This window comes from Equus quagga, chromosome 1, assembly GCF_021613505.1.
Source record: "Equus quagga isolate Etosha38 chromosome 1, UCLA_HA_Equagga_1.0, whole genome shotgun sequence".
NCBI classification, from domain to species: domain Eukaryota; kingdom Metazoa; phylum Chordata; class Mammalia; order Perissodactyla; family Equidae; genus Equus; species Equus quagga.
In genome coordinates this window covers 37520346-37535678 of record NC_060267.1, presented here as the reverse complement: position 1 = coordinate 37535678, position 15333 = coordinate 37520346, and the positions used below count along the sequence as shown (strand labels likewise).

The 15333-nt window shown below is 34.8% G+C and overlaps 1 protein-coding gene across 12 annotated transcripts in view; it reads right to left on the bottom strand.

Moving 5' to 3' along the window:
- Nucleotides 1-15333, bottom strand: part of ABCC9 (ATP binding cassette subfamily C member 9) — a 123589-nt gene that overhangs the window by 102356 nt on the left and 5900 nt on the right. For 11 of the 12 annotated variants that reach the window (XM_046679543.1, XM_046679536.1, XM_046679526.1 and 8 more), the window contains 4 exons: nucleotides 15162-15323; nucleotides 12455-12596; nucleotides 7694-7815; nucleotides 454-620 (listed from right to left, as the gene is read on the bottom strand). In XM_046679543.1, coding sequence (XP_046535499.1) covers nucleotides 454-620; nucleotides 7694-7815; nucleotides 12455-12596; nucleotides 15162-15303 — 573 coding nt within the window. In that variant the 5' untranslated portion in view covers nucleotides 15304-15323. Of the gene's footprint in view, nucleotides 1-453; nucleotides 621-7693; nucleotides 7816-12454; nucleotides 12597-15161; nucleotides 15324-15333 lie in introns of those variants that run through there. The other variant, XM_046679589.1, reaches the window with a different exon arrangement.

The window sequence follows — 15333 nt, the reverse complement described above, 5'->3', positions numbered from 1 at the left end:
TTGACCATGTAACTTTGGATATACGGCTACAGTGACCTCTACAGAAGTTTCTTACCAGTGAAATGAGCAAGCTGGATGAGATTATTTCCTTTTTAGTTCAAAATTTCTGAGAATACATAGTTTGATTAACTCAGGTTTGCTTTGCACCAATCATGGAAGATGGAACTTCCTGATGAAAACAATTTTATCTATAACATGAAGTAAGCAAAATGTTTGGCACATAACAGGCGTTCAATCAATATTTGGAAATGAATAAATAGATTCTAGGGTCATACTGAGTTTTCTAGAACATTAATGCTCTGAAATTGAGTGATTAACTCAACCTGATATATACATACAAAGATAATATACATTTGTTCATCCTCTTACATACTAATAATTTCTAGCTGACTGTGATCTTTAATACTGGGGTCTTGAGTTCCAGTAACTAAACAAAAATCATTAGTCACTTACTCTGACCCGAATGACATTGATCTCCACAGCCATCAGGAGTCCATTCAAGATGACCATTATGCCTGTGATGCAGAAACGCAGGTCTGATACTCCCCAACCGGACTGCCAGTACTTGACCAATTTTATGGTTTTTGTAATAAAGGCCATTACCCAATACAGGAATAGAGCTGGAAAAATAAAAAGTAAAGAGAAAATGATGCAATCTTTCCCTGATACTTTTTAAAACTTCACTGAAATTTCAATAAAAATATAATGCTTTTTAATAACAAACAATTTTAAATATTCTATTTCTAGATAATTTTATTTGTTAAGAAAACAAACATATATGCTTTAGTGCACTTCTGGAGTTTTGAATTGATGTTGTGGTAATGACTTTAAAATGACTGTCCTCTACTCTGATCATATGTGATAGATGGGCAGACGTAAGGAGATGTGTAAATAAGAAGAGCCTACACTCTTCAGAACTTACGTGTAATTCTGTAGACTTTAAAATCGACTTTATCTTCTCGTCTTGTTTCTTAAGAAGCCCTGATTATATGAAGAATTCACAAGTTGGTATCTGTGTAAACTACCCAATAGAAAAGTGGATTGGAACTCCCAGGGATCTGTCTAATGATTGTACCCTGGAATCCATGTAGCCATGGTTTTCTGCTTTGCAGATCGGCATTCAAGTAGTAAGTGACTCTTCTCACCCAAACAGTTTAAAACACCACGTGCGTCCACAGAGTACAGAGAAAAGCAATGATCCTACAGAGCAACCCCAGGCTGCAAGTGGTGAAGTCAGAAAGGTGGGGAGCAACACCATCTCATAACTACAGCCAACATTTTGCGGGAAATATGAAATGGAAGCAGAGACTTTCCCAGAAATCTGTTGTCGAGGACTCAGTATACTTCAAACTTTGAATAAAGGTCGGTACAAATGAATATGGGATGAGAAAGAAGAAATCTAAAACATGCATAAGACAATCCACTTTGGATAACACTTATCAAAGCCAGAAAGTTTAAGGGTGATCAAAACTTCCTTAGTGAAAAAGAACTGAACATTGCCATATAAGCTTATCATATATATACTTTTTAACTTAAAGTACAGAGACTGTGGGAATGGATTTAGGAAAAAACCCAGACAAAATTATATACTATCTAAAGAGATTCACCTCAAATATAAAGAAACATCAGATTGAAAATAAGTGGAAGGAAAAAGATATACAATGAAAACAGCATAAGAAACCTGGAGTGGCTATATTAGTACCAGATAAGGTAGGCTTCAAGACAAAGACTATCATTAGAAATTCAAAAACCCTTTAATAATGATAAAATGTCAATTTTTTCAGAAAAACATAATAAAAATACACATGCGCCTAATAAAGACTTAAAAGATCTAAACACTATCAACCACTTTGAACTATTTGATATTTATAAGACTACTCAATATCTAACATTATAAAAACACACCCGAACATCTTCAGAATCTGCATTCTTGTTAAGTGTACATGGTTCTGGGACAGACTATATATACTCATTCAGTAAACAAGGAGCAATAAACTTAAAATAACAGAAATCATACAGAGTATGGTCTCTGATCACAATGAAAACTCAAGAGAAATAAGTGTATTGATTTTCTATTGCTGCTTAGCAAATTATGACAAGTTTAACAGCTTAAAACAATGCACATTTATTATCTCCTGGTTTCCATGGGTCAAGAGTCTGGGCATGAGTCAACTGGCTTCTCTGCTTCGGGGTCTCCCAAGGCCGCAGTTTAGGTGTTGACTAGGGCTGCAGTCTCAACAGAGGCTCAGTTGATTTGGTATCTTCACCTTTGCCATATTCTATCGGCGAGAAGCAAGTCATAGGTCCCACTCACACCCAAGGGGAGAGGATTATACAGGGTGTGAACACCAGGCACAGAGATAAGGGAGGTCTTTCTACCTAATAAGATATCTAGAAGTCTCCATATATTTGGAAAAAAACACGTTTCTAATGATCCGCTGTTAAAGAGGAAATCACTGGGGGGGGGGGCCCGGTGGCACAGCAGTTAAGTGCGCATGTTCTGCTTCAGTGGCCCAGGGTTTGCCGGATTGGATCCTGGGTGCAGACATGGCACCGCTTTACAAGCCATGCTGTGGTAGGCATCCCACATATAAAGTAGCGGAAGATGGGCACGGATCTTAGCTCAGGGCCAGCCTTCCTCAGCAAAAAGAGGAGGATTGGTAGCAGTTAGCTCAGGGCTAATCTTCCTCAAAAAAAAAAAGAAAAAAGAGGAAATCACTAGGGAAATTAGAAAATATTTTAACTAAATTATAATGAGAATACCACACATTAAAAATTTAAGGATTGCAACTAAAACAGTACTTAGAGGAAAGATTACGGCTTTAGATATTTATTTTAGGAAAAAAGACAGTCCAAAATCAATGACTTAAATTTCTACCTTAAAAGCTAGGGGAAGAAGGACAATGAAAAATATAAATAAAAGGATGAAAACAAGAGAGATAAGAGTAAAAGGCAATAAAATAAAAAGCAAATAATTGAGAAAATGAGCAAAGCCAACAAGATTGATTTTTTGAGGTCAAGAAAACTGCTAAGTCCCAAGTTAGACTGTTCAAGAAAAGAAGGAGAACACAAGCTACTATTATTAGGAATGAAAGAGGAGTGGTCCCTACATATCCTACATATCTACAAAAGGCTAATCGGGGAATAGCATAAACAACTCTATGACAATAAATCAAAAATTTAGATGAAGTGGAAAGTTGCTCAAAAACCATAACTTACCAAAACTGACATAAGAAGAAATAGAGAATCTGGAGAGTCTATATCCAATAAAGAAACAAATTTATAATTAAAAATCCTTCCTTATTAAAACTCCAGGCCCAGATGACTTCACTGGTGAATTTTATTCAACATTTAAGGTAAAGTAAAATTAATCTTACACAAAGTCTTTCAGAAAATAGAGAATACTTTCCAATTCATTTTAAGAAGCCAGTATAACCCAGCATACGAAAACCTGACAAAGATATTACCAAAAAATAACACTAATCTCTCTCACAACATAGATGTAAAACATCTTAAATAAAATATAGCAATATATAGCATGAATAATACATCATGACCATGTGTGGTTTAGCCCAGGAATGCATGGTTACTTTATCATATGAAAAAATCAATGTAATTTAGCACACCAATAGAAATAAAATTTTCCCAATGGATGAAAAAAAAAAACTTTAATAAAATTCAACATCTATTCATGCTAAGAAAAAAAAAACTCTGAGAAAGCTTTGAATGGAAGAAAACTTACTCACCTGATAAAGGTCTTATATGAAAAGCCTATAATTAGCTTTATAACTAGTTGTGAAAGACTGTTTTCTCTAAAATCAGGAACTAGACAAGGATTTCACTCTCAGTATGTCTATTCTGTATTTTCCTGGAGGTCCTAACTAATGCAACATGACAAGACAAAGAAAGCACAAAGTCTGAAGATAAATATATGTATAACTGTCTCTACTTTCAGATGGTATGTTTGCTTACACAGGAAATCCTAAGAAACCTACAAAGCAAAAATTAGAAGTAATAAGTGAATTTCCAAGATTGCAAGATACAAGGTCAATGTACAAAATCAATTGTATTTTACACAATGGCAGAAACAATTAGAAAATGAAATTTAAAACGCAATTCCATTTATAACAGCAGCAGTGAAACAAAAAGCTAGTAACAAATTTAGCAAGATACGGAAGACTTATAGACTGGAAAGTGTAAACATTTCCAAGGGAAATGAAAGAAGACCCAAATCAATGAAGACTGGATTGTGAAATTCAGTGCTGTTGTCAATCCTCCTATAAAGCATTCTATATCTTCAGTGCAATCCCTATCACAATCCCACAGGATTTTTTTTTGGGGGGGGGGGAGAAATTGATCACCTGATTCTAAACTAAATACGGCAATCCAAAGAACTAGAATATCCAAAGCAATCTTGGGAGAAAAACAAAGGAAATGTACGACTATAATACATGATTTCAATAGCACCAAAGCTACAGTAATCGAGACAGAATGGCAACGGTATAAAAATCCACAAATAGATCAAAGAAACAGAAAATATAGAGCCAAGAAATAGATCACACTTAAACAGTCTTTTGATTTAATTTTTTTACAAAGGTTCCAAAGCAATCCAATGAGAAACCGAAAGTCTATTCCACAAATGTGCTGGAACATATCCATATCCATTTGGGAAAAAAAATAACCTTAACACCAACCTTATACAATATACACAATTAATTTTAAAGGGATCATAGTCCTAAAAATAAAAACTGAAACTGTAAAGCTTCTAAAAGAAAACAGGAGAATAGGAGGGAAACATATTTTGAGAGAAGGCAAAGATTTCTCAAAACACGGAAAGCAGTAACTATATATGAAAAAATGATAAATTATGCTACATAAAAATTAAAATCTGCTCATCAAAAGACCTCGCTGAGTAAATGAATATATGTGACACAGTCTGAGAGGAAAATATACTCAAAACATCTATCTGATGACATCCTAGTATCTAGTATATATAAAGTACTGCTACAGCACAACGATAAAAATGCAACTCAATAAAAAATGGACAAAAGATATGAATAATCACTTCACAAAGATAACAAATGGCCAATAAACTCATCAAAAAGTGTTCAACATCATTAGTCATCAGGGAAATGCAAATTAAAACCACAATGTGTTATCACTACATACCCACCAGCATGCTAAATTAGAAAGATCAAGATCATCAAATGTTGTAAGCCTGTGAAACAACTGGAACTCCCACACATTGTTAGTGGGTATGTAAAACAAACCACTTTGGGAAAAGATCTGGTGGTTTCTTACAAATATAAACAATAACCTACCTACTCTATGACCCAGCGATTCCACTCCTAGGCATTTACCCAAGAGAAATAAAAGCAGATCCACAAAAAGACTTGCACATGAATGTTTATAGCAGGTTTTTGTTTGATTTTGTTTCTGTTTTTTTCTATAGCAGCTTTTTTTTTCATGACAGCCAAAACTTAGAAACAGTCCAGATGTCTATTGACAAGAGAATGGAACAACTGTGGTATATGTACACAATGGAATACTACCCAAGAACTACAAGAACAAAACAATGATTGATACTATATTATGGATAAGCCTCAAAAATCATGCTGAGTCTTAAAACACAGAAGAGTTTATCCTGTATGATCCAATTTCTGTGAAGTTCTAGAATAGGCAAATCGAATCTATGGTGGGAAAAAAATCAGACTAGATGTTGCCTCTGTAGAGATGAAAATGAGGAGTGACTGGGAGGGGCATAGGAAAACGAGCATGGATGATGGCAATGTTCTCTATCACGATAGGGTTATACAGGTGTATGCATTTGGCTAAGTACGTTTTCTGTGCTTCATGAATGTAAATTTTATCTCACAAAAAGAACCGTAAACAAATATTTAACTCTAGTTAATGATACACACCCTGAAACAATCAGGGAGTGAAGCACGTTAATGTCTGCAACTTACTCTAAAATCCATCAAAAAATAAGAGAGATTGACGGATGGATAGAGAGATGGAACGATGTAGACGTGATAAAACAGAATAAAACGTAAGTTCAATCAAATCTAGGTGGTAGGTATATGAGTGCTCACATAACTCTTTCAACTTTCTGTATGTTTGGTGATGTTCATAGTATAACGTTGGGACAAAACTCCTAGTTTCTGGTCTTAAAATAGCCATAACTCTTCTAGGTCCAAGTTTTTTTCTCCTAAAATATGGAGAAAGTTAGACTTTCATCTCTCTAAGTCCTTCCAGCAATATGATCAAATTGTACCCTCTTCCTTGTATCTACATAAAAATGACAGCCAGATTTTGATCATTTCTTTCAAAATATTATTAAAATGCATATTTTCTTTTTAATTACATATTATAACATATCACCAGTTTTTCAGAAACCTAATGTCTAATGTATCAAATTCCCAATGCCTTTTTTTTTTTTTTTTTTTGCTGCTGCCTGTTGGAAATTTCACTCTTTTTTTTGGCATCTTCACAAAGAGATTTCTGTGATAACAACTGCCTACCATTTTGTACTGAACAGTTTTCTATTAAGATAATTTAGACTTGGACAAGCCTTTTCAATTAATCTTTAACCCTGTCTACTTGTTTTTGTTAGATTGCCTTTGCCCAGTCACATAATGTGACACAACATAGCATGAAATAATCAGTATTTTCCACTATCCATTTTAAATTTTAATGTCTTCTAGACAAGCGAATAAAATAATAGTTGTGTGGTTTAATTATCACTTTTCCTAATTTCTGTGTCAGTAGTCAATGTTGTTTCATCATATAACAATCACATGAAAATCTATGAAGCTTAGAAAATTGGACGCATTCACTCACACGAGCACGCACAACTGGACCTACAATTTTCAGAGACTCACAGGACCCTGAAGCTTCTCATGATCCCTGTTCTATACCTTCACCTCAGCTCTCTTTATGAAGGTGTACACCAAGGAATGCAAGGATGGGATGGGACAAAGCACTAAATCTAACTAATTGGGATGAGTTATATTATTTCAGCCTAAGGAAAAAATAAAATTAGGGACATTTTAGACATCCTCTGATTTCCACAAGACAAGGAGGCGAGAGAGGCTGAAAAGACAATGCTAAGCATGATGCAGATGTGAAGGGCTGTGCTTTGGGGGCAGCTGCTTCTCAGGACAACATGGTTTTCAGCATGCTGGGAAGCATACACTGCTCCAGGGAGCCCCCTGAAGCTCGGGAGCAATTCTAAGAAGAGTGCGACATTCCCACGGCATCAATGAAAGGGTGGAACCTTGGGAAAAATGCCTCAAGACTCTAAGCCAGAGGCAGAAACACATGGAACTAGATGAGATGACTTGTTCGTGGGGCAGTACCATGCAGCAGCTCCTTGCAGAGCTCTGATTCTTAGAGTACAGCTTCTGAGAGCCAGAAGGCCAGCACATCCCTGCCACTTTCTTCCTCCCACACACCAGTACACCATGAGGGGCACTTATTGGAGAAACAAAGTCCTGGGGAAACGAAGTTTTCACAGCCCAGAGCAACTTAGCTTATTTTCCTCTCCACATTTGCTGGGAGAGTACTGAAGAATTAATTATTGTGGTTTTCCCATGCTTCCCGCTCCCAACCCACAGGGATAGCACATACTATGAGAAAAAAGAAAAACAAATCACTCTTTGGGGGGTAAAAAAAACCACTTGATCATACTTACCTAAAAGTAACTTAGGAAAATTTGATGTTTCAATATTATGATAATATACTATTGATGTTGTAGTGGCCACAAATCCCATCACAGCTGGCATGAACAGGTGGAGATGCCGCGACTCCCGCCGTCTACGGAGAGCGGTAGAGTATCAGAGTCTAAAGCTGATGGTTCCAGATCGTTTCTCATTTTGTTTCCAATTTTTTCATTAAAACTCTCTCTCAGCAATAAAATGTTTAAAATACAGAATGCAGTAGTAGATGTTAAAAGAATATATAAAGAAAGACTATATTGGAAGACATAATTCCACTGGAAGGATTTACCCTAACATGGAGGGTTGAGTAAACACAGCTAACAAGACCTCAAAATGCTTACAACAAAAACAAATACATGACTACTCCTATACTGAAGGGCAGAACTGCTGAAATAACTTAACACCTAAAGCAAGTAAAAATAATCAACTGAATATGTACTCTAATGTACGTGAAAAGTATGTTTATTCTTTTGATAGCTTTCCTAAGCTTCTCAGTGATTTCTCTATTTTCATTAATTCATTGAACACATGTTTACTGGTCCAGACATGTGATTCTGGGATGCAACAGGGAACAAGTGAACAGTGAACAAGACAAGATTTAGTGTCCATGATCACAAAATCTATAGTCTGTTGAGGACAGCAATAGAAAATACGATATTACAACACGGGTGAAGGCACTGAGAGCACACATAGGGCCAGTGTCTGAGATAGAGAAAGCTTTGTGAAGGAATGGACTGCTAAACTGAGCCCTGAAGAATGAGGAACTACCACCCAGAGGAAGAAGAGAGGAAGACTGCTCCAGGCAGAGAATCTAGATATGCTTAAGGGTATTGCAAGCGATTCAGTATGACTGCAAGGAGACTAGACTTCATTCTGAGAGCAACAGAGCGCTTTAGGTGGATCAGAAATATGACTGGACCAGATTCGCATGGTAGACAGTCCTCAACTCTATTTGCATTAGTAATGCCACATAGTTAAACATTTAACTTTTCTCAAATTACTTAAATATGTTGGTACATAAATAGTTGGTATAGAGAACTGAGTGACTAGTTCGAGAGTGGGAGAAACAGGAACTTTTGGGGAAATTATTTCAGAAGAGGTGTGGTTGACAATGGGAACTGAAATGTAAAAAAAGGAATCTGGTACTCAGGAAAGAGGTGGAAGAGCACTTTAAAAAGAGGGAACAGAGTGTGCAAATACATAGAAGCATGAAACAGTGTAACATGTTCAAAATTCCAACTAGTTTAATGTTTCTTAAACAGAAAGTTTGAAATAAGATGTATCATGAAAAGCTTTGTATACCATGGTAAGGAGCTGGTATCTAATCTTATGGAAAATTGAATACAGGTAAGTGGTCCAGTTAGATTTGGGTTTTAGACAGATCAATCTGGTAACAAGGTGGATGATGGAGTTCATAGGTAGTGTGTGCATTTGAGGTGAGAAGACAGACATGGAAGGTAGGAAAGCAGTTCACAAACTGTGGGTATAGGCCAGGTGAGAGATGATGAAAATCTGAACTAAGCTTTGGAAACAGTAACATGGAGGAAATAATACATTTGGAAAATAACAATTGTCAAAATGGACAGGACTCTAATAGCGTTAGGGTAGGAGGGTGATGGTGATGGATGTAGAGAATAATTCCCAGAGTGCCTGGGCGGATGAGGTGACCAAAGAAGATTTTAAGAGGATGAGCAGATTGGAGAGAGGAAGCTAGTAAGTTTCAGTGGGGCCATGTGGATTCTGAAGGTGTCTAATAAACGCGCAAAGGGAGTTGTCTCATATGCAACTGTATGCAGAGATTCAGAACACGATCAGTGATGTATTGGGGGTCATTCATACAGACACGCTAACGAAAATGTGAAAGTACTACAACAGCATAAGAGCTGGCTTAAAAACCACCCCCTACCTCCCCGAAAAAGTACAAAATGGTCAAAGAGAAAAAAAGCAGGAAATAAATATTTCATCAGTATAGAAATTAGGAAATGCTTCTAATACTCTCTTCTTATTGAACCAAAGAAAGAATAAAAAAAAAATCACTTTCTTGTTATTTAGGAAATTTAAAAATAAGCACACTATCGATCAAGGCCTATAAAAGGTGGTCAAAACCATACCCAGAAGAAAGTTTATAACCTTAAACATATTCAATAAGAAATAGTTATAACAAATAAATCAAGTAGTTAATTCAAGATGTTAGAAAAAGAATGACAGGACATCAGTAAGGGAGGTAATAATAAAAGATTAATAAAGACAGCAGCAATAGTAAGGTTTTATATTGACGGCGACATTTCTTCATTAGAGATTTAAGGTGTCTTTTAACCATACTAGTGTTTTTATTAAGACTGCTATGATTTTGTCAGTGCTCCACTTATAGAGTTGTATAGGTTTCAAGTGGTGTCCCAACCCTACCTTTTCCTTTAATCTCTATTATTTTTAGAGTATGATTCGCAGACCTCAGTGTTCTGGTAGAAGCACATACACCCCAATATAGCAGAAAATCTTTAGTCAGAAAGTTAGGAAGAAAATCAAAAAGCATACAGCATGGAGGACAAAAGGATAATTTTAAAGAAAGAGAAAATGGTAGAAATAAAAACCTAAATGAAAACACAATAATAATGAAGATTTTAATACGCGCTTTTAGAATTTGATGGATAAAATAGCATAAAAATAATCACCACACAGGCCTTTGGTAATCCAATCCATAAACTCAATAAAATTTTGTCTCCTACAAAGAATATATATTATTTTCTAATACTCATTAAATACTTATACAATAATCAAATATTTGACTATAAAGAAAATGTTAATAAATACCAAAAAGTATTCATTTAACAAATTACAGGCTCTAATAATAAACCAATCCAATTAAACTAAAGAGCAAAATGAAAATGATTTCTAGATCTAGGAGAGAGTCCAAACCAGAACCACAAATTATTTAGACAGAAATAAAAAAGAGAGCACTTACAAAAACCTGTGTAAAACAGATAAGGATGTTTCAAAAGAAAAATTAATAGCTTTAATATTTATATTACTAAAAAAATAAAACATTCAGTCAGGAAAGTCTTTGCATTGTTTCCCTAACTCTAAGGAGCATTTGTGATATTTTAAGTAAAGAACAGTTCATAAAGATTTTGTTAAAAAAGAAAGAAGGAAGAAAGGAATGAATAGAGAAGTGTCTAATGTAATAAGTATGTTAAGGAGGAAAAGGCATCCATTAAGGTGTCATTAATGTTCTTTGGGATTCTTGTAGAAGCAGTTTCCAGAATAGGACAAGGCAAGAGAGAAAGCAAACTAAATCTGTGGAATCAAAAGTAACTGAAAGATGACTTTTTGAGAGGCCTGGAGAAAAAGGTAAGGAGAAGAAGTCTGTAGCTAAAGAATGGGGGGGGGTAGCACAAGGTCAAGAGTGTCTTTCTGCTCGTTTTTAGGATGAGCCTCTTGCATCACGACCACTATAAAACAAGTTGCTGCCATATGTTATTAGCATATGTTATCATTATTAGTTCAGCCTCTGTTCTAAGTCTCTGAATCTACACATCAACCATGAGGCTAGAAAGGAGGAGTCATCCTTGCCTTCATGAAATCAAGTTTTTAGGAAATATTGAACCGATCTATCTCCCACCTTACACATACACACAGTAACATGTAGGGTCAATCTATATGTTAAGGGAAGAAAAAATGAAGACGAGAATTGGCTATGCGAATACAACGTAATGCAAATATGTCAAAGAGTTTTAAACAATTATCAATAATAGCCAATTAGGCTTCTAAATGCGTGGAGGTGTAGCATATCTTAGAGTCTATGATTTTTCTCTTTATAAAAAACTAAGATGTGAAAATATATGCAAAGAACTGTCATAAAACATTACAGAATAGCTGGCTCCATGACAAAAGCTTAGAAGTTTCATTCCTTGTTAATTGCAACAGAAAACCATAAACAGATGTCAAGGGAGGTTCTTAAGAGATGAGAAGACAATGATTTTTGGAGCTTTCTTTTTAAAAACTTTAAAGACCTTTCATATCAATTCTTCAACGAAAGGTGTAATATTTAGCATAATTTCATAATCAAAATTTTACTATTACTTGAGTTTATTTTCTGTTACTATGTGATAAAAATATTTTTCCATTTTATGTTCACGTTTATAAACAGAATTCATTATATCCTAACTGTCTAATATAAACTAGTTCTTTTATAAGAATGACAAAATTCTTTCTGAAATAGGAGTTTGATGACAAATCCTGATTTTAAAATAATTTTGTGCTTTGCCTCCACTTATAGCTATATCCTCACTGGTTCTCAGACTTCTTTCATGCCTGCCTCATCTATCTTTGCTTCTTATAAAATAAATTGAAACATGTGAGAATTGATTATATATTTATATGTAAATATATAGTTGTTAGAGCTATATGTCAATATAGACAATCTTTCTAACTGTTTTGAAAGATAAGGTAAACATGGAAGTGTCTAAAAGGAGAGAACTTTCTGGAAGGGCTACATAAATGAAAGGAGCAAAGAAACAGAAAGTAAATGAATGAGCACAAGTCACAGAAATCTGAACTTACGTTATCAGAGAAATTATGCAGCAACACAAAAATATGGACAAAACTCATGATTATCACATAAAATGGGTGATAGCTGTTGTTTCTAATGAGTTAAAACCAAAAAATTAAGCCTGACCCACTACGCTCTTAACTACTACCCATATCAGTATATTCACCAGTGTAGCGTAATAACTTACGAATCTGAAACAATGCCTTCTGCTATTTCACAAACATGCACAAATAGGAGCGCAAATGTGAGAATCCATCTCAGGTTATGTCCAGGAAAATGAAGCCATGTGTTGTGATGAATTTGCACTTTTGAGCTTTGACTCCCCCACCCTGAAAGAAGAGAAAAAAGTAAAGAGATAAACAAAAGGATCAATCATAACCACAGAAATAATTTCCATTGTGATATGCTTTGGGGGGTTCATAAAACCTTGGTGCTCTCTAGGGTAGCAAGGAAATCCTGGTCTGTTTTCATTATGTCAAAAAAATCACAATTTCAATTAATTTTTGCAAGACTGCCTAGGTTAACACATTGATATTTGTTTCATTGCTCAAAAATAACGCCAACTCGGGGTGGTTATTTCATGCTAATCAAAGCTCTTAATGACAGGTCTCTGATACATTCAAAAGGAAACCAAATTAAGGATGATATTAATAAAAGCAATTTGGTGTCTAAAATCTTTCAAAACATGGGCTCTGTGGGGAGACTAACAAAAAAAGCTGTATTTAGTGATGAAATATAGGACTCCTTAGTTGAATCAACTCAATCATATACATATCATGTGAGAAAAATGATAACTTATGACTGGATTAGCATTGTTCAACAGTGGTGATATTTTCTCAAAGAAAGCTACAGTCTTGTTCATTGATGAACTTTTAAGAAGGATCAAGAATATTATAACTTTAGCTCATCCCTAAAGAAAAACTTCAAGATTACATTTCAGTAAATTTTGATGGTTTCCCCTCAAAACTCTAGATAGAATAATGCCAACTCATATACAGTGTGCCAGGAAAGGACCCCACTTTGTGTCCTTTTGTCACCTTTTTTTCTTACTTTTTTGATCATAGAGAAGCCCCACATACTTCAAGAATGAATGGGAGTTTGTGCTTAAAATATTGCAGGAAGGAATTTCTGTACGGACAAAAGGGATTCCTGAAGCATTATTTGAAAACAAAATTCACGTCTTAGTTGTTCCAATATGAACTTCACTATTGGAAGATTAGTTATGTTTAACATATTCTACTAGCATTTATGCTGCAAACTCTTGCAGACAAGCTCTGTCTTTTTTGCAACATAATTCTCCCTATACCTGATATTCTTTGAGATTTACTATTTATGATCTCTCCCTAACTCAAATAGCCAATGTTATAGATGAACACTCTGCGTTTTTATCCACCATTTTCCTCTGACAACCTTCACTCCAATTCCATTTGATTCAAATACCCTTTTGTCAGCCTGTCGAGGCGAGAGATGCAAACAGGACTGTCACAGTAATCGCTCTCAAGAAGTCAATTAGATGTCAAAAATGAATTATTAATTGTAGAATTGCCATAAAAAAATAGACGTTCTACTTTTGGCCAAAAGACATTCTTAATGTCCTATAAATAATAACACATAAACAACGAGTGTTTCTATATATGGCCACTCTGGTCCCAATATATTTAATATCTATACATTTGTTTAATATGAATAACTATGTACCAAAAGTTATATTGGCCTTTGCATGATATGCTATCTCATATAACAGAAAATCTTTGATCACTGTTAGAATGCCAGGCACACAGTAGTCTCTCAATTAATATTTGTTAAATGAAGAAATAAAACATACAAATTATGTTTAAGCCTTCTTTTAAAGCAGATCATTAAATTATGCTAACTTTCTTAAGAAAATCAGTCAGATAGCTTTTTCATTTACTTTTATGAGCAAAATTATGCATGGGAATATTAAACATCAAATTGAAAACAGCAATTATCTGTTTTGAATGGATAAGAATGTAGGATGTGGGAAGAGTAACAAGATCAGGAAATGGTACCCAGAGGGATTCACTTATATTCTTACTGTTAAATTTCTTACAATGGGTGGTGGTAAGTTCAACAGGTGTTTATTATATTAGTCTCTGTCATTTTTATATATGAAAAGTATTTTATAATTTAACCAAAGTTAAAAGATCTATTTTGGTTGTTTGGGGGAATTATACAGATTATACACAATTGCTCTCAATAATAGGATTTTGTGTATGTGTAAACTGTAAAATACTAGCGAAAACTATATTTTTAATTCCTTTGCAAATGGTTTGCACATGTCCTCTTTCTACTTGAAACACACACTCATCACTCTTACTTTAATTTGCACACTCTACATCCTCAAGTCCCCAGACATGTCACTCTCTATGCAATCTTCCCCATCAGCCCCAAGAAGAATTAGTTGTTCTAGCAGATTCATGCCCACGATAATTTGTTCCTGTATCTCTAAATGGGTTTATAATGTGGTATAGTCATTTCTCTTGACTTTGAAAAATCTGTTTCACTAGACAATTCTAGTGAATAGTCCAGGCAAGTACTGTGTTTTTACCCATTTTCCTTTCTCTTCACCTAGCACAAAGCAAGTGCCAAACAAATGTTTTAGATCCATCTCATATAATTCTCTCTTTTTAAAAAACCGCTGCTGCTTCTTGAAGGCCATTTCTAGAAGGCATTCTATTTTTACCTATGGAATATCATATGCCAAGAATACAAATCATTGGAAAACACAAAATACTTGCTTGTTGTTTTCTCACAGACTTACATATCAATTTTCACGTTGAAGAAATTAAGTCAACATTATACCAAATCTCAGCCATTAATAAGATTTTTTATAAAACATGGGGTGATATAATATTGGACAGTAGATTACTTACCAATAAACAATATTGGAAAAGTGATAAACAACAGAAAGACATGAGGGACCAGGTTGAGGGCATCCACAAAGCAGGGGTTTTGTAACACGCCATCATAGATATTATATGAAGAAATGTTGTTACCACAGAATGAAAGGCTCATTTCTTCTTATATGGTTTACTCTAAAAGAGA